The following is a 23866-nucleotide window of genomic DNA, read 5'->3' as shown; positions in this document are numbered from 1 at the left end:
GAGAATCAAGACTGAACTGCATTTGTTTTTTTTTTTATTTAAAAGTTAAAAAAAGCAAGCTGCTGAGAGATCCAGGAGGATCAGCACCATCTTTGTGCCATGAGCTGGTCGAAAACCAGACTGGGCTGTGTTCAGAGCTCCTGCCAATGACTGGGCTGGCTACCGGGTATTTTTTGTGGACTGGGGTCCGTTTCACGGCTGTGGGGGCTGGTTTTATTGCTACAGGATTTATCAGGCACGTTCCAATTTGCAGCGCTTCTAAATAAACAAATTATTTTAAAGCGTGCCTAAAGCATACATGCAGCCCTACTCCTGCCTCTTCAAATGAAGAAAGAGAAATAGGCGATACCTTCTTCTCTGGAAGTCCGGCATACATATGAAAAAGAAAAAGAACAATCATTTTTAACATCTTGGAATTCTGCGCCGGTGCTGGACATTCCGACGCGGGCGTGGTCATGACGGCTCCCGGCTGTCATCAGCTCACGCCCACCGTGACTCATGACGGCCGGGAGCCGTCATCAGCACCGAAGGTGTTAAAAGCATCCTATTGAGAAGGATTTTGGAGCATGGGTATTACCTTGGCTTGTTTGACACACTCAGGGGCACATGCATCAAGCATTTCAGTTTGCGAACACAAAAAATGCTTTTCAGATGCAGCAAACCCCATTTTACGATTTGTTAACCCGTTACCGAATCGCAGTATGGGTTTGCGATTCGCTATTAGGAAGGGGTGTGTTTAGGGCTTCCCTTCCTAATACCAAATCGCATTGGTATGTAGGAATGTTTTGTGACCGAAATGCTGTCACGAAACAGTCGCATTTTCTCACCTACTTTAAGTAGGTGGTAACCCATACGCAAATGGGATGGGGTCCCCAAGGGACTCCTTACCCTTTGTCAATGTTTGTTACAGCATTTTTTAAGAGCAGGCAGTGGTCCCACGGACCACTGCCTACTCGTAAAGAATGAAAAGAAAACTTTTCATTTCTGTTTTTGAAACGCATCCCGTTTTCATTTAAGGAAAACGGGCTGCATTTAAAAAAAAAGATTGCTTTATTTAAAAGCAATCACGGACATGGTGGTCAGCTGACCCCTGTAGGATAATATTAATGAGATAGAGCAATTCGTGACTCCCTAGGAATCGCTATATTAACTCTTCGAGTTTCATACTTTGAAAATTGCGATTACCTAATTGCGAATCTCAGAAATCTGCAATTAGTTATTCGCAATTTTGATACATGTAGCCCCTAGAAACATAGGTTGTTGCAAAAGATCAGTTGAGACTATGTAAGGAATAGATGCCACGATAGTGAGAATAGACGTTAAGCACAGGAACTAGAATATTCAAGGGTGCTGATTTCATGTATACGAGTACATTGAAGATGTCCTCTGGACATCGAGGGGAGTCAATTTTTATCTTAATGATCCATGTGTATATGCAAAAAGACAGCAGGGCCCAACCAAATATATTCCTCAGTCTGTCAAGGGCAGCCATATTCAAGAGATCTTAGAAGCTGTCTTGAACAAGAGCAGAAGACTGTGGAATAAAGCGGGCCTGCTGAAAAAAGCAGAATGCTAGGTAGAAACTAGTCATCCTCTCAAGCAATATGATTTGTATTCCTTTTCTCTGAGTCACACTTTACTAACAGTTCTGCTCTATTATGAAGACTGCAAAAATTGCCCAAAATCAGGGACATGGTCTGTGAGAAATTTTAACAAAGTGCATAATTTTCTCAACATTGGTCTACCAGCGCCTGAGCCATGTTAGATTTTCAGGATATGAATGACATAAATTTACATAGAGTGAATCTAAATGGGAATCATTTACACAGTCAGTGTTTCTCCTAAAATATATTGGGTGTTTCTGGCCCATGTGAATCACCGTTGGATATCCCTGAAATAGTGGGAAATATTTGCTGCAAGTCACAGCCATCAAGGCTAGTTTGCTAAAATTGCATTTGAAATTGTTTAAAAAAAAATGGTGGCATTTTGAAAAAGTGAGCTACGGATACATAGTAAAATATGGGACGCATTGGGAATAGGATTTACTGGAAAGCATATGTAGTGCAAAATATGTCTGATGTACAGTGTGCAGGTGCTTACTCATGAGCAGGAAAACAGTCAAATGTAGTAATATTGTAGTGAAAGAATATATAAATATCTATCAATATTCTTGTCTAACCCTGACATTTCAGACCCTCGTGTCTTGGGGTTTTCTAAGTAGGAAAAGGGGGCCAAGCTCCTTCATGGACCAGATTATTTCGATTTAAATTAGCTGTATGAAATCGATCTAACGTCCCGAAACCTGACATCCCTCTGATCCTCCTGGGTATTTATACACATGCTACAGAAGGTGAAAACATTTAATTTCTATACATTTCTCTACTTCAAGAAGGCAGCTGAAACTGAGAAAAAAATATTCATGTTAGTCCAATCGCCACTATTTTAACTGGTTTAAAAACAAATCAACACGTTTGCATATCTAGCAACCAAAACACCAGTGATTGCCTAAAACACTGAAAATTAAGATTAAACCATTAGTTCCTCAAGAGTTTATTTTAAATTAGAAGAGGATACTGCGGTGGTAGCCCTGGAAATCTGTTAAAAGCCAGTGTGTGCTTTTTACATTAAATAAAATTGCCACAAAACGCACGCTTTTCAACTCTAACTTTACTGTTATCATCTGCAAATGTGTTTAAAGACTTTTATTCCATAAACTGATGTACTGTTATTGACGATTGTTCTAGTTTATGGGAACACCGTATTGAATCAGGTTAAACTGCTGTCGTTATACTTTGATACAATGCATGCAGGCATATCAGATCCACGTCAAGAACTGAGTTAAATAAAAATAAATGATACCCCACATACGAACGCAGAGTAGCGCAACAGCCGTCCACTGGTGCACAATGTGATGAACAGACTCTTGGAAATTTAACCTACATTTCTGAAACTTTAACTTTGTTTTTATTCAGGTTTCCGAATTAATCGTGTTTTTTCAGTGTCTAGTCTTTCGCTGGCCTCACTGACCACTGGCGACAATGACAGCATACATTCGGACAAGAGAGCCTTGGGGTAAATATGAACTTGCAAACACTTTCATGGTCTCTAGTTTAATCTGTGTTCACCAAAAGAATTTCACAAAATGTAATGATACAAATAAATTAATATCATGTTCATCAATAGAAGGACATGTAATGTAATAGAGTTATTTTTTGTTTTGTTTTATAAAATGTAACACCACATTTTATATATATTATTGCAGTAAAAAATATTTGTGTTTTATGGACCATAATTTCACAGTTAGTGTTGTGATGCAATTAAAGCACTTTTCCTGTGCGGTACAATGAGGTGAGGTACTTGAAACAACTTGTTAGCCTTTTCGTACTAAGGCTTAATATACACTGTTAATGAAATTCTGATGTAATTCTGCTGTTTGGTGTCAAGTAGTTGTAAAATGTAGCAAGAAAGTCTCACTAAATACTTTCCAGAACCTCTTCCAAACAGTTGTGTATAATCAAAGGATAGGGACCAAAAAACCCAAACAGCTGGATGATGTCCTTTTTCCATAATGCCCACTAACATCCCTCATTATAATCCTTGTCCCGGCATTCCCTCCTCATAAACTACACCTATAGGTATGTATGTCTCCACCCACAATTCTCTCACATTTCTATTTCTTTTTTATATCTTCTTACAAAAGTTACTGTTTACTATCATTCTGTACTATGTATATAAAGCCCAGTTGGGAATTACATTGAAAGGGTTAGTGCTTAGTTCAAATGGCAAAAAACCTACCACATACTTATCCAAAGGTCTGTCGAATATATCTACTGTCGCATTGTTAGTTTTTAATTGCAGAGTGCTGGGGGCCACATATAATATCATTGTAAATCGATTAGATAATGCACTATACTTTTGAAACCATTAGCTAATGCAATCTGTTTAACAAAACAAATCTTGTTTAAACCAGACTACGGATTTCCCTAGCCACGCCCCCTCCATCCTTCCCATCAGCTATACTACAAAAACAAATGGAACTGTCTGTCTTTGCAATGCTGTAAATATAACAACCATGGGCTGGGATTCCCTGGGCAGTTTTTAAACACATGTTTGGAAACTCGTTGTAAATGGTTTACCCTCAATAAGTTTTAAGTGCCACCCTTGCTCAATTCTGTATTTAGAGCATTCTGCCCGTGAGTACCAAATCCAGCTAGTTGTATTCGAATGCCGTGCTTTTACTAAGAAACCTATATCTGGATAAGAGCAGTGTCTGAACATTGGGTAGCCTTGAATTATTTAGAAAGACTGAGGGTAAGAATGTGTCTATCTTTAGTGTAAAATGACACATGATTAGGCTGATATCCACAAAGGCAGCATATCAGTTTTACAGCAGAGGTTTTCAACAAAAGACCTTGTGGGCAGGATCCATACTATATTTTCAGGATTCCCACCTATTTATGTTGCCATAACACTGTAAATGGAATTGATTTACATAGTGCCTATCCTAAAAGCCTGGTATTGATCTGGCCAACCTGGATTACCATTGAACATCCCTGATTAATGGCATGTTATGATTGAACATATGAACATTTTCAACATGAAAGTCTTTTTCTGTGACTTCTTTTTGGAACAATCAAATCTGTTATTTCTGCACTGTGCAGGTCTGAGTCGGTAGAAGGGTTCATATCCCCGAGTCGCTGTGGCAGTCGAAACGGAGAAAAAGATTGGGAAAATGCCTCTACCACCTCATCAGTAGCTTCTGCTACTGAGTACACAGGTCAGTTGGAGTTGAGACTGCATTTTTGAATCCGGAGAAGAAAAAAACAATATGTTCAACTTTGATATCATAGTGTTGTAGTACTGCAGATGGGTAGTAGTTGGTAGCACATTACATCATCTTGTAAATATTTCATTGTAGGCTTCATTTTACAGATTGTTTGACTGAACATTTTTTAAAAGCCTGGGCCATATCACCTTTGCGTTCTCTTTTTAATACTAAGGGTCAGATTATGACTTTGGCGGTGTGGGCGGCACACAACCACCGGTCTCCCACACTGCCAAAGGTGACTGCCCGCCACCGTACAAGTTGTAGTCCGGAACGGCGGTCCTACGACGGCTGGCCCTCGGCACTGCCTTTCCAAAGACTCATAGGGGAGCCTTAGATAGGCAGCACCATGGGTCAGCCACAGCGTGTTCCAGCACGGCATGGACTGTAAAGTCCGGGCCGTGATGGAACAGGTGGGGCATGCAGACAAGGGGGCACACCATGTGCCCCCCTCAATGCATCCCAGGCAACAGGGGATCCTGTAGGGTCCCCTTTATTGACTCTCTGCCACCCTTTTCATGGCGGTCTCACCACCATGTAAAGGATGGCTGACATTCAACTCATACTATGCTTGGCGGTGCTGCAGAGGCACCACCAAGCATATTGCAGTCTCAGGCTGCCATGCCAGGGATTCTGGATCTTTGGCAGTTTTGGCGGTCCTAATGCTGTCTGACCGCCATAGTTGAAATACAGCGGTCGGACCACTGGTGCAGCGTTCGCCGACCTCCACCGTGAGTTTGGTGGTCCAATGGTGGTGCAAAACTCAAGCCAGGAAATGCCATATCGTCCAAATCGTACTCCACAAAAGCTGGGGTCCCTCAAGGCTCTATCGTCTCACCCATGCTTTTCAACATCTACATGAAGTCATTACCAATACTGATCAATCAATTTCAACTCACGTGCTATAACTATGCAGATGACATGCAAATACTCCTTCAACTGGAATGCCGCAAAGACATTACAAACTCGCCAATTTTCAGTTGTCTCAGTACCGTGGATCAATGGATGACCTGGAGCCATCTCAATTGAATGCTACCAAAATGGAAATACTCACGTGTGGTGATTGGAAACATTATGACCCACTTGCCTCCTGTCCTGATGAACTGGGATCACCGTTTAAAGTATCGAAGGAAATATGAAACCTCAGAATGACCATGACTCCAAGCTATTGATGAATGCCCAAGTGGACAAACTAGCAAGATCAAGCTTTGTTACTATAAAAGCTCTGCGACAAATCTTCCCCATTTGGGATTCGCACACAAGGTCCAAGCCATCATCTCCCTTCTTCTGTCTAAACTTGATTACGCCAATAGCCTCTACCACGGATCAACTTTAACGACTATGAAAAGACTACAACGGATTCAGAAATCAGCTGCCAAGCTACTCTTGCATATCAAACCGCGAGACCACATCTCCCCTCCCTTAAAAGCCCTGCATTGTTTACCGGTTGCCAGAAGATCCAAGTACAAGCTGCTTTGTATCACCCACAAAGCCATACATTGAATGGGACCGCTTGACATCAGGAATAAAGTCACCAAACACATTCATCATAGGAACCTCTGCTCTAGAGTGGCACCTCGCCTCAAAATCCCAAAATACAAGAAATAAAAACATGTGTGGCACATCCTTCTCTGTTCAAGCAGCCAAAATATGGAACTCTTTACCCCCCCCAACCTAAGATCCACCGACAACCACCTTATCTTCAGAAAACCACTCAAGAATTGTCTCTTCCCCCATAAGCACCATATGCAAACAGAAATATGCAGCATATCCCTCTGTATATAAACATTTATATGTACTATATGTACCTGTATATGTGTATTGCTTTGTATTAACTTGTAGAATAATTATGTTTAAAAAAAGAATAAATAAATAAATACATACATTTTTAAGTACAACACTTCTTAACCAGAGTTTATCGAATGCCTCTTTAATCGACTTATACTTACTTCCTTTATGCATCTATATACCTTCCATGTACTTGGATCTAAATATTTATTACTTTCCTACAACAACAAAAATATATATTATATGCACTACCCTATTACTCACTCTATACCTCTATCAATATCTTTAATCTACAAATACTTCCTTCCTTTATGTATCTATAAAAGTTCCATGTACATATGGATCTATATATTTATTACGTTCTTTTAATTCAGCATATCCAAAGCACTACCCTATTTTCACACTATACCTCTCTCAATATATCTTCTACCTCAACTCTCTGACTCATCTCAAACCTCTTTCTACTACTCTTTCCAATGCACTAGCCTATTTCTCACTCTATACCTCTATCAATATATCCACTACCTACACTCTCATTCATCCCTAACCCCATACCACTACTATGATCCCCTAAAAAGCCATTTCTAGACTCTTCTCTACTCTACCCCTCCTTGCACCACCTGGCATCTCTTTTGCTATACTTATCCCCAAAAACAAGCCTTTCTAAACTCTTCCCTCTGACTCTTCCCCATCCACATCCCTTTTTACTCATCCCAACCCTCTCACTACTGCTATGACCTCCAGAAAAGTCTAAAGCCTTCACTCTTCTATCCTTCCACTATCTTTTTCAATCAAAATAACAGACTAACATGTCCATTTCTCAAATTTCATTTTTCGCTATTCTTTTATGGGATCCGGAGTAGAGTGCTACTCGCCGAAAAAGCGCTTCAACACCATATTAGTGGTAACACGCAATATATATATATATGCAAACCTTTGTCCCTCTTCTAACCCTCTGCTACCCTTCTCAATCCAAATAACTGACTAACATCCACCACTCAAATTACTTTCGTATTTCACTATACTAATTCAAAACTAATCCTTGAATGGGTTCAGGAGTAGCGTGCTACTCGCCAAAAAAAGAAGTGCTTCAACAGCCGATCAGGGGTAACAAGCGCTATATAAATGCAAACTTTTTCCCTCTTCTATCCCTCCGCTATCCTTCTCAATCCAAATAACTGATTAATATCCACCACTCAAATTACTTTCATATTTCACTATACTAATTCACCACTAATTCTTATGGGTTCCGGAGTAGGGTGCTACTCGCCAAGAAAGTGCTTCAACACCCCATTAGGGGTAACAAGCGCTATATAAATGCTAACTTTTTTCCTTCTTTTATCCCTCCGCTATCCTTCTCAATCCAAATAACTGACTAATATCCACCACTAAAACTACTTTCGTAGTTGACCATACTAATTCACCACTAATCCTTTATGGGTTCCGGAGCAGCATGCTAGTCGCCGAAAAAAGCGCTTTAACACCCCATCAGGGGTAACTAGCGCTAAATAAATGCAAACCTTTTTCCCTCTTCTATCCCACCGCTGTCCTTCTGAATCCAAATAACTGACTAACCTATCCACCACTCAAATTACTTTCATATTTCAGTATACTAACTCAACACTAATCCTTTATGGGTTCCGGAGTAATGTGCTACTCGCCAAAAAAGCGCATCGACGCCTCGTATAGGGGAAGTAAGTGCTATATAAATGCAATTACAATACAATACAATATGCAGACTGCTCACATTAAGTGGTAATGTAAAATCTGCCACAAAAACGTGCTTGCACCTGTTTTTCCTCTTTGAGACAATCTGTGAATGAGCCCCAAAGTTTGCAAAACTATCTTTGTTCTCATATTAATACTTTTTTTATATGAGCAGTCTTTCCAAATTGGTCCGACTTAGGTTTAACTGGAAATACTGAACCTTTATAAACCAAAAAAGATCTTATAAATGCATAATCATTGACTGTCTTTAGCCCTGATATACATCATTTAATATCTGAGTCGAATAGTAAAGTTTTTAATATCACTGAGACATGGTTGAATGAAGGATCTGGCCTGACAATAGCTGTGGCTGATCTGTATAGATATTGCATCATGAGAAATTACTAGCCTCCAGGGTACGGGTGTAGGGGTGGTGGTAAAATAGAGGCGCAGCCTGAACAGTCATACATGTAGTACTCGTTTTTAGAAACCTATTGAGCAGTTAGTAACTAGTCAGCTAGCTCCATTAGTGAAAATTGCCAGAATGTGCAGCAGCAGCAAGTATTTGGTCCTAAACATCTTGCATATAATTTTTAATTACCTGTCCAAAAGTTAATACTATAAACAAAATAACCCTAATTACGAACCGGACATATGGATATTTACTTACGAGACAATAAATTGCCCCTTGCATACAGCTTGCTAGTCACATCCAGATTGAAAGACCCTAAAGAGATTGTGCATGAGTATAGTAATGGTCTTCAATTCGTAGTAGGCAATATTGTCCTGCTTAAATTGCAGGTGGCTAAAACTTCCTATTAAAAACTAGTAAAATCAAGTTGAAGAAATGCCAAAGCACATAGCAGAAATATTCTTCGCAAGCTACCAAGAAAGAAGTTGAGTATATACCGTAAGGTATACAATACAGCAATTCACCTTGCTAAAGAGCTAATCTCCACTCAGAAGATGCAAGAGGAGTGTAATTAATTCAAGAAATTATTTAGAACTCTGAAAAAGTTCGTTGACCCTGTCCCTCAGTTAGCTAACAATGCAGAAATGGTCCTTAGACCTTCAGAACTATTTCTCCACCATCCGCATCATATGAGGAGGCATTGGATGAAGCTTTGCAATTAGAGAATTAGAAAATGTGGCCAAACGGCTAGGGCGGTCGACCTCGAAGCCGGCGAACTGGGTTCGAGTCTCGGCAGGGACGCTCAGCATTCTGTGATTCTGGGCAAATAACTTAATCTCCCCGTGCCTAACAAAGAAAATGAATGTGTGTCCGTATGTAACGTAACTGGTGCTCATGTAAAGCGCTCTGATACCTCCGGGTCTAGTTAGCGCTATATAAAACTCAAAAAAGAGAGACTCATAGAAGAAAAAGAGGGTCTGTAGAATGTGACTAATTAGTTTGTTGCCCAGAGTACTTTCTCCACTTCCATTAGAGAAGGATGTACCTGGCTTTAACTGAACTAGCATTCCCAGTACCAACTGGCATTGGAGCCACAGAAGTGGGCTTATATGACAACGTTGACCACACTATTGTCTAAAATGTATGTGAGAGAGAACTATTTGGCCCTCTGAGTAGGTGTTTGCCTACCGATCTTTAAATCTGATACTGGAGCAATAATATCCATGTGTACAAACCTTTTTACTTGCCTGCCACCTAATGAGAAATGTCATTTGTGGCCCTAATCAAAACCCACAACCACATCCTCCATGGACCAGCTTATTCATACTATAGCCAAAGGCTAACAATTCTTACAGGAACCTACCTGGGACATTTGTTACGCAGGCCACGACTGTTTAGAAAATTAAATAACATTAGAAGATTCATAAGAGATATATACGTACAAAAGCAACATCAAACATTGAATATCTTAAAATATTGTAAATGTTAATTAATTTGAAATTTGAGTCTAAAAATTAAGTTGGTATCCTTGTCTTTGTGGGAGCAGCCAAGTACACAAAAGCAATCTAGAATGGATGAATGATGGCCTCCATTGAAGCAGTTGTATATGCAGACTAAAAAATATATTGATTTATTTTTTTATTTTTTTATTAGCATTTCAAAAATATGACAATGTCATCCTGTGACAACCATACAGTACAGAACAACTTATAAAATTCACTGCATTACAACACTCCGCCTCCAATAGTGCATGCTTCGTATGGTATCCTAAGGCAATCAGCGAGATGTACATTCACTTTTGTTAACCCCCTGTATTCCAGAGTATGCAATTCACAGTTGAATATCTGGTACATTAAGGTAGGAAATGAGATAGCACCAATAGTCTCTGGGTCTTGACCGTAGTGGTAGCTCTTCTTCGTAGGTCTGGAGAGTGTCTTTGCAATAAACCAGGTAAATATATTGATTCTTCTTATAGAAATCAAACTACATTTTGAAAAGCTCCAACCTTCCCTTTAAAATTAAAATGTCGATTTTTGCATATGTTTTAATTTGTGAACTAAATAAAATAAATAAAATAAATAAAATATTTCACCAACTGCGCCGACGACCTCGCACCCCTGAAAACCCATCCCATTAGGCCCGGAAGCAAGAAAGCCCCGTGGTTCAACGACGACCTTAAGAACTCCAAGAATAACTGCCGCACCCTCGAGAAAGCCTGGTGAAAGAACCCGACCACAGACAACATGACCGCCCTCAAGCACGCCACCCGCAAACACCACCAGCTAATCCACACCACCAAGAAGACAGCTTTCAAGGAACGATTAGACAACAACGCACACAACAGCAAGGAGCTCTTCAACATCGTCAAAGAGCTCTCCAACCCCAGCGCCGGTAACAACAACATCACTCCCTCACAGGACCTCTGCGACTCACTCGCCACGTTCTTCCACAACAAGATTGCAGACATACACAACAGCTTCGGCGAACAGTCCACGCACCCAACCACAGAACCGACGCCCCCCACCACCTCCCTCCGCGACTGGACCCAAGTCAACACCGAAGACACCATCAGGACGATGAACACCATCAACTCCGGCTCACCAACCGACCCATGCCCCCACCACGTCTTCAACAAAGCCGACTCCGTCATCGCACCCCAACTCCGGGACATCATCAACTGCTCCTTCAACACCGCCACCTTCCCGGAGAGCTGGAAGCACGAACTCAGTGCCCTCCTGAAGAAACCATCAGCAGACCCCACCGACCTCAAGAACTACCGCCCCATCTCGCTCCTCCCGTTTCCTGCCAAAGTCATCGAGAAGACCGTCAACAGACAGCTGGCCGCCTTCCTCAAGACGAACGGATCCCTCGACCACTCACAGTCCGGCTTCCGAGCCAATCACAGCACCGAGACCGCCCTCATCGCAGCCACTGACGACATCCGAACCCTGCTCGACACCGGGGAAACAGCGGCCCTCATCCCCCTGGACCTCTCCGCAGCGTTCGATACTGTTTGCCACCGCACCCTAGTACAACGCCTCAGCAACGCCGGTATCCAAGGGAAGGCACTGGAGTGGATCATCTCGTTCCTCGCCGGAAGCACCCAGAGAGTCCGCCTCCCCCTGTTCAGATCTGAGGCCTCCGAAGTCATCTGCGGCGTGCCACAAGGATCATCACTCAGCCCCACCCTCTTCAACGTGTACATGAGCCCCCTCGCAGCCATCGCACGCCAACACAGCCTCAACATCATCTCCTACGCCGACGACACCCAGCTGATCCTCTCCCTCACCAACGACCCCGCCACCGACAGATCCAACCTACACGAAGGGATGAAAGAAGTAGCCGAATGGATGAAGAACAGCCGCTTGAAACTGAACTCAGACAAAACGGAACTCCTCATCCTTGAATCATCACCGTCTGCCTGGGACGACTCCTGGTGGCCCCCAGCCCTAGGCAGCGCACCCAAACCAACGGATCAAGCACGCAACCTGGGCTTCATCCTGGACTCCTCCCTGTCGATGACCAGATAAGTCAACGCTGTCTCGTCTTCATGCTTCAACATCCTACGCATGCTCCAAAAGATCTTCCGATGGATCCCCACCGAAACCAGGAACACGGTCACCCAGGCACTTGTCACCAGCCGACTAGACTACGGAAACACCCTCTACACCGGAACCACAGCCAAACTGCAAAAAAGACTCCAACGCATCCATAACGCCTCCGCACGACTCATCCTGGACATCCCACGCCACAGCCACATCTCCAGACACCTGAAGGACCTGCACTGGCTCCCCGTCAGCAAAAGAATCATGTTCCGCCTCCTCACCCACGCACACAAAGCCCTCCACGACCTAGGCCCCAGGTACCTCAACGACCGCCTGACCTTCTACACTCCCACCCGCCAACTACAATCGACCAACCATGCCCTCGCCGCCGTTCCACGCATCCGAAGAGCCACCATGGGAGGAAGATCCTTCTCCTACCTGGCAGCCAAGACCTGGAACTCACTCCCCATCCACCTCCGTCTTACCCACGACCACCTCTCTTTCAGGAAGCAACTCAAGACCTGGCTGTTCGAGCAGTAGCGGACCCCCCCAAGCGCCTTGAGACCCTCTGGGTGAGTAGCGCGCTATACAAATTTCGTGATTGATTGATTGATTGATTGTATTTCTTTGATGTAAACCTGTTTTTGTATTTTCGTGCATTATTTTGAGATTTGAATAATATAAATTGCTTAGGTGGGGGTCCTCGTTCTCCCATACTGATTCACTGGAGGTCCAATGAAGATAACAAGTTAAGAACCTCAGAATTAAAGGATTTAGGATCCCTTGCCATCTCCCAAAAAGGGTAATGGAACTGAAGCTGAAACTAAATATGTGCTGCTTACTCTTCAAGATTAATATCCAAGATTATTGACCTTTTCAGCTTAATCAAAGAATTACATTTCCCGTTGTTCCCAAATCTGGTTTCAGGAAAAGCTTTTCATACTTTGCGTGCCAGATTAGCACTTGCGTATTACATTGAGAAGACTAAACCAAAGAGTCTGAATATTGGTATATGTTTTGCATGCTCCACAGATGTTGGGAGGCCCGGTACAAAGTTAACAATTGCTAAGTTGATTGTTAACAGTGTTCTTTACTGTCATTAGCTAACAAGATATTACCTGTCAAGGCAAGAGCACGCTCCGCTAGGGAAAAAAAATAGCTTCCCATTCTTTTATTGTAAATGTATCCCAGTTGGACTTATGAAACACAGTACTTGTTTTTAGAACATACCTTCCAAATACAGATTCGCAGTAGTATGTATTAATGTTTTGTGACTGAATTATCATCAGAAAATATACATTTGTTAATGACTACTGAAAGGCAGTGGTAAAAAATCCCTTTTTAAGAGCAGTCATTTATCCCACATGCCACTGCCACTCTTACAAAATGAATTTTAAATTTTAAATGTTTAATTTATTTATTTATTTGGAAACGGTGCCTGTTTTCCTTTAAATAATATGGACTAAATAAAAAAAAATTACCTACTGGTGTTCGTCAGTAGGTAGTTATAGTTAGGACCTAGTTACCATAGGAAAAGCGTGTTTTGATTTGCCAATATCTTTGGCACCGTTTGACGAATCTTCGTGAAATTTTCCAAAAGACAGGGTTGGACCACTCAGTTTGTGTGTTGAAAGCTCCGGGGTGATTCGTCAAGCAGGGCCGAGAAAAAAGGGGGCTCCCAAAGCACGTTTTCTCCATGTAAATTTCCATTAAACTTTATTACAGGCTACAGCCCGAATTGCTGAACATAATTACACCAAATTTGGCAAAAAGGTAGGTCTGGGTTTAGACTGCACCTTTTTTGTTAAATGGTGTAAATCCGATCAGTAGTTCCTGAGAAATTTAAAGGAGAAAAAATCAATATCTGAGCACTGAGGAGGAGTCGCGAACCCTCCCGAGCACCAGCTTCACTCTGCCAACACTCCCAACCAGGAAGTGTTGGCAGCCATCTTGTGACTCGGTAACCGAGTCACAAGAAAAGAGTGTAAAAAAGGTTGAAAAACAAGAAAAAAGGGCAGGGTAGAAACACCCTGACTCCCTAGGCCTGCTCAGGGGGTCCCACAAGGACCCCCAGGGCCAAAAAAAGCATATTTTTTTTAAACGGCAGAATTTGCGTTGGGGTCGCGAATCCTGGCGATTTTTTTTTTTAATGAAGCGTGGATTCCCGTGCTTCATTTTAATGAGGCCCCCGGGTGGGCCAGGTCCCGGAGTCATTGTCAAGATGAAATAGCCACCTCCCCGGACCATGCTAATTATGTGCGGGGTGGTCCCGCCCTGTCATAGCAAACTCTGCTTTGCTTCATTGAAGCGAGAGCAGGGAAACCTGCTCTCCCTTCAATGAAGCAAAGCAGATTGCTTTTGAGCAAGGGGAGCTGCATGTCAGCAGCTCTCTTGCTCAAAATCAATACCGGCTCCCGCAGGAGGCAGGGAGCAGGTGGGACCGGGGGGAATTGGGGCTCCCCCACGGTCTCCAACGCAAAGGGCCGGCGGGGGATGGAGTCCCCGGGCCCAGAAGTGGCCCGGGAGGGGCCCACACGTCCCCCCCTCCCTTTTATAAAACAAAATTGAATGGCCGGGTCCCGGGAGATGGGGTCCCCAGGGCCAAAATCAGCCTGGGGATGGGGGTCGCGTGGCCCATCTCCTCAAAAAATAGAAATAAACAAACAATGGCCAAGGTCCGGGGTAGGGGGTCCCCGGGACAGATAAAAGCCTCGGGAGGGGAGCCGCACGGCCTTTGAAATTCACTGAAAAAAACACAGGTTTCAGGGACGTTTAGTTAGAAATAAGCACTAAAAAACATTTGAAATTCACTGAAAAAAACATAGGTTCCAGGGACGTTATAGTTAGAAATTAGCATTTAAAAAACCTTCGAAATTCACTGAAAAAACACAGGTTTCAGGAACGTAATAGTTGGACATTTTACTCGTACAAAACCAGAGAAACTCGGCCATTATAGTTAGTTCAACTAACTATAACTCGCACCGCCGCAATGCACTGCTGATGACGTCACATATTATATCATTCATGACATGGTCAGTGACATCACTGATAACATCTCAAATTACATCCCTGATGACATCACTGATGACATCAGCCACATGATAATCTGATGCACCTCCTCATACCTTAATATAAATTTTGATACACCCACTCTAAAATACAGACTACCATTTTCGAAACTATAGACACACCAATACCAGTTAGTACATACCTACTCACTAATTCCTAGGTCTACACACACATCCACTCATTCACACATACAGTCACTCATACATGCAGTCAACCATCAATACGGCACTATCATATGCACTCTCATATCTATGCAGACACTCACCACCACCACTCATCCATAGAGTTACTCACACACATAGTCAGTCATGCTAAGAATCAATCACACTTCCATTTACTCACTTATACTGTTATACACACACCATCTCACTTATTTAAACATATACTAACACATACTTACACTCTTATACAATAACTAATACAAGCACACACTCATTCATATAGCCACTCTCACACTCACTCTCACATATAGTCATTTATATACTCCAACACTCACATATGCTACCTTTCACATATTCAGTTACTCACACATGTACCACTGAGACATCCATCCATTCACCCACCAACACACCCATACACACACTCACCCACCCATACAGCCCTTCACAGATGCACTCCTGAACCCATACAACCAGTGAATCACCCACTCACACATCTATGCACAGAGTCACACCCCCACCTACACACACAGACACTCAGGCACCCATACAGATACTCGGACAACCAATCAATAACCCATATAGACCCTCATTTAGCTACTCACCAACCCATGCAACCTCTTACACACCAACTGACAAACTAAACTGTGTGAATGTCTGTATCAGTCACTAACCCATGCATTCAGTAAGACATTTAATCACTCACTTATACAGTCAGTCACACACCTACTAAATCATCCATTCAGACACTTATACACCCACTCATTCTTCAATACACCTTGGCCTATATATTTATAAAACATATTTAAACTTTAGATAAACGCACAGTCACTGGATGATGTCATCAGTGATGTCATCACTGATGTCATTTGAGATGTCATCAGTGATGTCATCAGTGATGTCAATGACCATGTCATGAATGATGTAATAAGTGACGTCATCAGCAGTGCATTGCGGGGGCGCGAGTTATAGTTAGCTGAACTAACTATAATGGCCGAAGTTCTCTGGTTTTGTACGAGTGAAATGTCCAACTAACTATAACCTCCTTGACACCTGTGGTTTTTTCAGTGAATCCATACTACTATTATAAAGAGAGAACACACACCTTTGAGCCAGGTAAACTCGGGAACCACAGCGCCAATCAAAACACCCCATACATCATAGGAAACGTCAGGGTAAGGAGATGGACATAGGCGATATGCCATAAAAAAATATACCTTAGAAGGGAAAAGTACGTTCTTTCAGAAAGTAGTCCCTTGGAAGTAGCGCCATGTCTGAGGTGGGCGTGTGCGTTTAATGCGTGCTGACATCACAATCACGGGTCCGCCATGTTAGTAAAGTAGTTAAGTGCTCGGAGAGCGGACAGGAGCGTGGCCAGAAGCGGGCAGGGCAGGAGTGCCGAACCGACAGACTACGGAGTCCGACATGCAAAAAATGGACAGGAGCGTGGGCAGAAGCGGGCAGGAGCGCCAAACCAACAGCCTCCGGAGTCAGGACAGGAGCGTGGGCAGAAGCGGCCAGGAGCAACGAAACGAGCGTGGGCAGAAGCGGCTAGGAGCAAGGAAACGGGGGCAAGGAAACAACACCCTGCGCACGTGATGCTGGTGAGTACGCTCTGCTGCTCCCGCTGCTGGCTGCTCTGCTGCGCGTCTCCTGCAGCGGTGCTGCCCCCAGCCCCCTTCTGCCCTGGACAACGTCGGGCGGGCTGCTAATATATATATATATATATATATATATATATTGCTTCATATAAAAGCAGTCACAGACATTGGGGGCTGCTTACCCCAGCAGGCCACCATCACTGCGATGACTATCATTCTTAATGGGCCATAAGCTGTGACCTACCTCATTATTATTCATGGGGTAGATCGATTTGCTACATTCTGGGAATCACTATTTAAAAATAAAAGTTCAATACATTAGAAATAGCGATTTCCTTATTGCAAATTGCAGAAATTTGGAAATCGATATCCCCAATGTAGTACATCTACTACAAAATACATTTTAAATGCCTTCCTGATCCCATCCAATGGATCGTAAAATAATATGCTGCACGTGATTCTGGAATTGCCTCAAATGGTAAAACAATTGTTACAGATATGTAACTTTTTCCTTATAAACAAGCCTGTCCATAGGAAGAAGACATGGAAACAGGCTAACCTTCGGGAGTGACCAGGTCCTAGGTGGAATACAAGGAGCCTTCTAGGCAGCATGCAAATACATATTGAGGCTTATGGCTTAGGTAATATGCTATTGGGATTCCAAAAACAGCAGCACAATGAATTATCGATGCTTTGGTGCCCACCATTGTACAGATTATCTTACCTAAGCAGCACTTAGCAAACAGGGCATGGGATCCATCTCTTAAGTTAAAGACAAAGGGCCAGATGTAGGAAGCGTAATTCCGGTCGGTAACGGCCGAAATTACCGAATTTCGACCGTTACCGACCGGAATTAGGCTTTTCATATGTAGGTGGCTTCATTTCAGATTCGGTAATTTACCGATTCTTAAAAATACCGAATCGGTAAATTACCGAATCTGAAATGTAGGGAGCACTCAAATGAGTGCTTTTCCTATCTTAGGATTCGTTATTTACCACCAACTAGAAGTTGGTGGTAAATAATGAAAACCTTAGAAAAAGCTTTTTTTTTGCTTTTCCAACAGTGCCATATTGCAGACATACATGCCTTTAGGGCATGTATGTCTGCAACATGTGCACCCATACACATTTGAGGGGTGCAACAGGGTGTCAAAGTGACACCCTGCCACCCTTCAATGTTTCCCCCATTTACCGAATCGGTATTTACAGATTCGGTAATTGACATTCATTCCTATGGGCCACGAGGCCCATAGGAATAAATGGCAATTACCGAATCAGTAAATACCGATTCGGTAATTACCGAAACTTACCGATTCGGTAATTATTTAAGAAAAATTACCTACATCCCATTTGCCTGTTCTTAAATACCGAATCGGTATGATTCGGTATTTAAGAATCGGTAATCTGGGATTATCTACATCGGGCTCCTAGTGCCTTCAAATTTGATTTATCCCCCTCACACCAACGAAGTTGTGAAGAAATTCATGAAAACACAAAAAAAATTGAAAGAAGTTATAAGCATCGATAACATCTGCTTTCTTGGGCTGTTTGTGGTGAGACAGGCTTATATATCCTGCAGTGTCATGTGTGTGTTTTTGTGTTGTGCCTGTGTGTGTTGGTCTCCTGTCCCAGTATGGAACTCTGATGTCATGAGAGTTTCTTGCTTGGATGTGCTTAGTCTTTGGCATTTAGGTCAATCTTCATCTGGGGCTACAAAGGAAGCAACTGTGGCTGGTGTAGCATGTATTATCTTATGCATACAAATTCATATTAACTTGAAAAAACGATGTACGAAGATAGCAACTTGAATATGGTTATTATACATTCTGCTTGCAACTTTCACAAATACACAAGCACTGTAGGTGCCAATAGGGTTCTACTCTGTTGAATCATCATACAAAAGATAATTATGCAATTGTAACCTGGGGTAGGTAACCACGTGACGCCACACAATTGGTAGTTCAAGAAAAGGGGTTTATTTGTAATACTAAGGTCTTGCAACAAAAAAAAGTTCTTTCAACAAAATGAGTCGGTCGGTGCTGGGCTCCCACAACGTCTTCTGCAAGGGGATATCAGTCTCCCTCCTTGGCGTCTTGTGGGGAACAGGCTAGCCGGAGCTCCCAGGGAAGAAGGAAAGAAAAAACAAGCGGAGAAAGCCCTCCGTTAGTGTTGAGCTATGAGGTGTATTTTTAGTGAAGGAAGTGATGGGAGGCTTCACCACTAAGGCTTTGGATGTGCCGGGTCGGGGGACCGTCACCCGAGAAAAGGAATGGGGAGGGTGGAACAATTACGCGGTGCGCGGTATTGAACAGCAGGCTCTCCCAGCTCAGGTTCCCTGCTCCCTCCCGCCTCGCGGTAGAGCAGGCATCGACCTCCCAGGACCCAGGAGACGAGCACGTACCTGCTTTAGCCACGTTCCTCCAGGAGCGTGGCGGGGCGCAGCACAGGGACGTTGGTCTCCTGACAGGTCCTCAGCGCTCCGGGGCAGCTCGACAGTCGGTGTCCTCTCCTCCGGTCGGGGCTCACTAGTCACAGGAATCGTCGCGGTCTCTTCGTCTTCCTTCTTCCTGTTTGGAACACCCCATTCATTGGCAGATGGCTTTTTTTCACCGGCCGACATCACAGGTTCCCACCTCCAAGGGGCGTGGCTGGCGTCGCCTTGTAGAGGATCCTTAAAGGTCAGTAGTATGTCCCTTCGGTCGGGTCACTTTCGGGCAGACACACCTCCGAGTCCAGGAGCTGGGAAAGAGAAAAAGGACCCAAAGCATCAATCAGGTCGGGAGCGTCAGGACCTCCAGGAGGATCCCAAACAGCAATATACTGGGCAGTATTGTGGAGACCCCCCAAAGAGAACGAGACGTTGTCTACTAATTTGTGGTGGCAACCCTAGAGAAAAAGGCTTGAGTTAGAGAACTCTCCCTCAACTGTGTAAAGCAAGCATATCCAGCTCAGATTGGGGAGAGCCAGAGAGCAAGCAAGATGTTGTAGTTATTCACATAAGATAAATTGACATACATTTAATCAAAGTGGAACTCATATATATATATACTGGTCATCATGAAAGTCGGGAACAGATGTAGACATTCCGGCCTTACCTTTGAAAACCCTCGCCTAAAGGGTAGTCAAAAAAGACAAAATAGTTATCATGACCAGGGATTCAAGTTTGAAATTTTTAGATTGGTGACCTAGCATTGGTATTCATACTTACTTCCATAAGTAACTCTTGGCTCAGGGGAGAGGCCTGCATCAAGTAACCAGTTCCCTAAGTGAATTGACATAAAGGCTTCTATCACCGTTGCCAGCCAGTTTGCCATTCCTGGGTCCTTCACGCTGTGGCTCTCCCCTGCCGCCGCAGTCCACAACATCGAGCGGCCGCTGCGGGGGGGGACTACAGCTCCCAGGCTGCTTGGTGCCCACTTCCGCCTGCCATCGCGCCCGGAGGCGCTTGAAAAGGAAGAGGCTCCTTCAGTGGAGTGGGGAGCTCACCTGGGAGCACATCACGAGCTTTGGGGGCTTCTATCACCGTTGCCAGCCAGTTTGCGATTCCTGGGTCCCTCACGCTGTGGCTCTCCCCTGCCACTGCAGTCCACAACATCGACTGGCCGCTGTGGGGGGGACTAGAGCTCCCAGGCTGCTTGGCACCCACTTCCGCCTGCCAACGCGCCTGTAGGCGCTTGAAAAGGAAGAGGCTCCTTCTGCGCCGCGGAATGCGCACGGGCGCAGCCGGGCTAAACCCGGGCAAAGGGTGGGCCGTCTGTGGCCGTCCGGGGCCAGAGGAGGCCGGGCTGGCCACCCCCATTCCATCTGCTGATTGCCACCATAGGACTTTAAAGGTTCTGTTTCCCGCAATCTACAGCGCGTAAGGAGGGGTTGGCCTATACCATCGTCAGACAGTTTTTGATACTCCATTTGCCTCTCTGGTGTTGACTCTACGCGCTCTTGGTCTTCGCTACTGTTTTGTTCGCCCATTCATTATTGTTGGGAAAAAATCACTAATTGTTAGGTATGGGAAAACGGAAGTATATGGAGGGCGGGGGTGCCCGTTAGTAAAAAGGGGAAAGAGGCAAAAAAAACGCCCACGCTGCTATGAACTGTGTCTTGACTAGAATCGAAGACATAGTCGCTGATTGTGAGTTAGTTCTAGCCAGTAACAGTAACACGACCTCTGATATTGCTGTGCTCACAAACCCTGGTGCAGTAACCAAATCACAAAAAAAACACATCCCCTCCATGTTTGTAAGCCGGAAACCCGGAGAGCATATCTCTGGCGTCTTGCCTGAGACAGGCCTAGACCCCTATCCTACTACCAAAGAAACAACAGATTTGGATTCTGGAGATGGGTGGGTCGGGATCTGGTCACGCTTCTATTGGTTCTATGTTCCAACAGGTTCGCTCCTCTGGACGCGGACTCTGTAGTTACAGTGGAAAATCCCGGTATGACAATGAGGGGCAATTACGATAGAGCCAATGGAGGGGGGCAACCTTGTGGTAACCTATGTATGACTAGCAAGTCAAAGCTCCTGGGAAGAATCCAGACCCTGGAAGGGTTGGTGGCCACTCTAACTGCGAAGGTGGTGGTTCTGATGCAGAGAAGGGTGACCGGATGTGTAGACCCCATGGCCCCGCTACTACTTGTCAATGCGACAAGCACTGACCAACCGAGAGCAGCTCTACCAAAAGTAACCTCCACTATGGTCATTGAGCCAAAGGGCGGTGGGAGGGCTAATGGTCCATCAGGTATTCCGAGGTCCTATGCTGATTCTGTGATCTAAAGCTTACCAACAGGGCCTATCCAGGGACGAGTGCCACCCAAAAGGACCAAGCAATTAACGGCCCATTCCACCCTAGATCCAAACTGGTTTCCACCTCCCTTAGGTGCACGCGGCTCCTTACCATCCCGCTCTGCGGCAAGACCAATCGTGTACATGACCCATGTCCCCAAACTGGCCGTGGTAGGGGGTTATGAAAGCAACGAGTCAATACATAATAAATCAATCCATTGGCTAAGGCACGTCAGAGGGTGCAGATCTATCATTAGAGAAGACATGACGAGAGTAAGGCGTATATCTAGGGCCGCCTCAACAATTGATTGTGTGGAGATAGAGTTTTTAGATCCAATCATAGCTGAGAACTTATTAACCTTGGATTATAGAACATCACCTCCTGAACACTCTTCTATCCAGATCCACCGGCTTCCCCTCTGGACGCAGGCCCGAGCACCACAGGACTCCGGTTTATGCCAAAATGACTGACTTGCAAGCACACACATTCTTCCTTTGGGTCCTGATCTACTCACACTAGGTGGAAAGGATTGGAACCTGGGCCCTCCCGACTGAGCCCCTGTTGTCTCACCGACCAGCTGGGAGCTGGTGTTGGACAAGGCTGATATAGAGGAAAGAGGGCCAGCTAGTAATGACAAGCCCAGTAAGGAAACATCGGGGGTAATCAACTTCATATCCTGGAACATTGCAGGCCTGCAAAAAAACTTAGCCGACCAGGACTGGAATGATTTCATAGATACCTATGACATCATCTTGTTCCAGGAGACATGGAGTCTGGTCCCCCTCCACAAGCAAGGGTTCACTACATACTGTATCCCCGCAAATACATCAGGCAGGGGGCGCCCATCAGCGGGACTTATTATTTGGCTGAACATCGAGCTGAACCTACAAGTATCACTACACGACACCCCATCTCAGGACATCCTCCATATTTCAGTCGAAGGGAATGAGCTGAATACCCATCTAGAAATTTTTAACATCTATGCCAGAGGGTCTTCGGGTGCACAGGCCAGCTCCATCATATCAATCCTTGATATGGAACTGTCAGCTATTAATATCAATACAGGGATTATTGTTGCTGGTGACTTTAATAGCACCTTCGAGCCTCTGAGCAATGAAGACATTCTGGATGTTGGGGCCGTGGATTCCAAGTGGGCCATTCCCCAACTAACCCTGGCCCCCATCAAGAGATGGACCCAGAGAGCGGTCCAAATTAACGCCTTAACACTGGAGCATAATTCGCGAGCAGTGAATGGGAGAATTAGATCTGACCCATTAGGAGCTTTTACTTATAACAGCCATAGGTCCCCATCTCGCATCGATTATATAATGCTGGACGTGGGCTCATGGGCCGACCTCATAGATATGGAGATTATCCCCAGGTGTAACAGCGACCACAACCCGCTATGCATGCAGTTGTGGCATGCACAGGATATCACTTCTATTGAATTGTCTGGCCATCCGATGCAACTGACCAGGGAGATAACTCCCTCGAACAGCAGTCGTCGCCTGAGATGGACCAAGGTTGCAAAGCAGGAAGCAACCCTGGAAAGCATCAAGGATGCTATAAATCTTAGCATCTTGGATCCAGATGAAATAGCGAGTCTTCCCCCGGCTGCCCAGGAGTCACAGCTTACGACAGTTTACAATAGGGCAATGGAAAAGATAGGCGAATTCTTCCTGGTTAAAGAAAAAGACGGTCGCAAGTCCCAGCGTCCAAAGGCTGCAAATCCGTGGTATTCTGAGGCATGCAGGCCAAAGAGGCAGAAACAGACAAAGGCCTTAAAAACAAAAGGTCAACCAAGCATAGTCACAGCAAGGAAAACCTACTATCGGACGGTTGACAGCGCCAAACGTCTATGGGAGGAAAACCACTGGCAAGAATTAAAATCTGCTGCCCAGCTGAAAGACTCCACTAGATTTTGGGATCTTATTAGTATTAACGCCAGAAAAGGGGCAGACCCAATGGCAAACCACATA

At 44.3% G+C, this 23866-nt stretch overlaps 1 protein-coding gene across 4 annotated transcripts in view; it reads left to right on the top strand.

Moving 5' to 3' along the window:
• The window catches only part of CAMSAP2 (calmodulin regulated spectrin associated protein family member 2), a 563571-nt gene that overhangs the window by 525586 nt on the left and 14119 nt on the right, over nt 1–23866 (top strand). For 2 of the 4 annotated variants that reach the window (XM_078640959.1, XM_078640954.1), the window contains 2 exons: nt 3000–3072; nt 4662–4777. In XM_078640959.1, the coding sequence (XP_078497085.1) occupies nt 3000–3072; nt 4662–4777 (189 nt within the window). Of the gene's footprint in view, nt 1–2972; nt 3073–4661; nt 4778–23866 lie in introns of all 4 variants that reach the window. The other 2 variants (XM_078640956.1, XM_078640946.1) reach the window with 1 other exon arrangement.

Source organism: Lissotriton helveticus, chromosome 1_1, assembly GCF_964261635.1.
Source record: "Lissotriton helveticus chromosome 1_1, aLisHel1.1, whole genome shotgun sequence".
Taxonomy (NCBI): domain Eukaryota; kingdom Metazoa; phylum Chordata; class Amphibia; order Caudata; family Salamandridae; genus Lissotriton; species Lissotriton helveticus.
The sequence above is the reverse complement of the archived record's forward strand: the minus strand, read 5'-3'. Positions and strand labels throughout refer to the sequence as shown.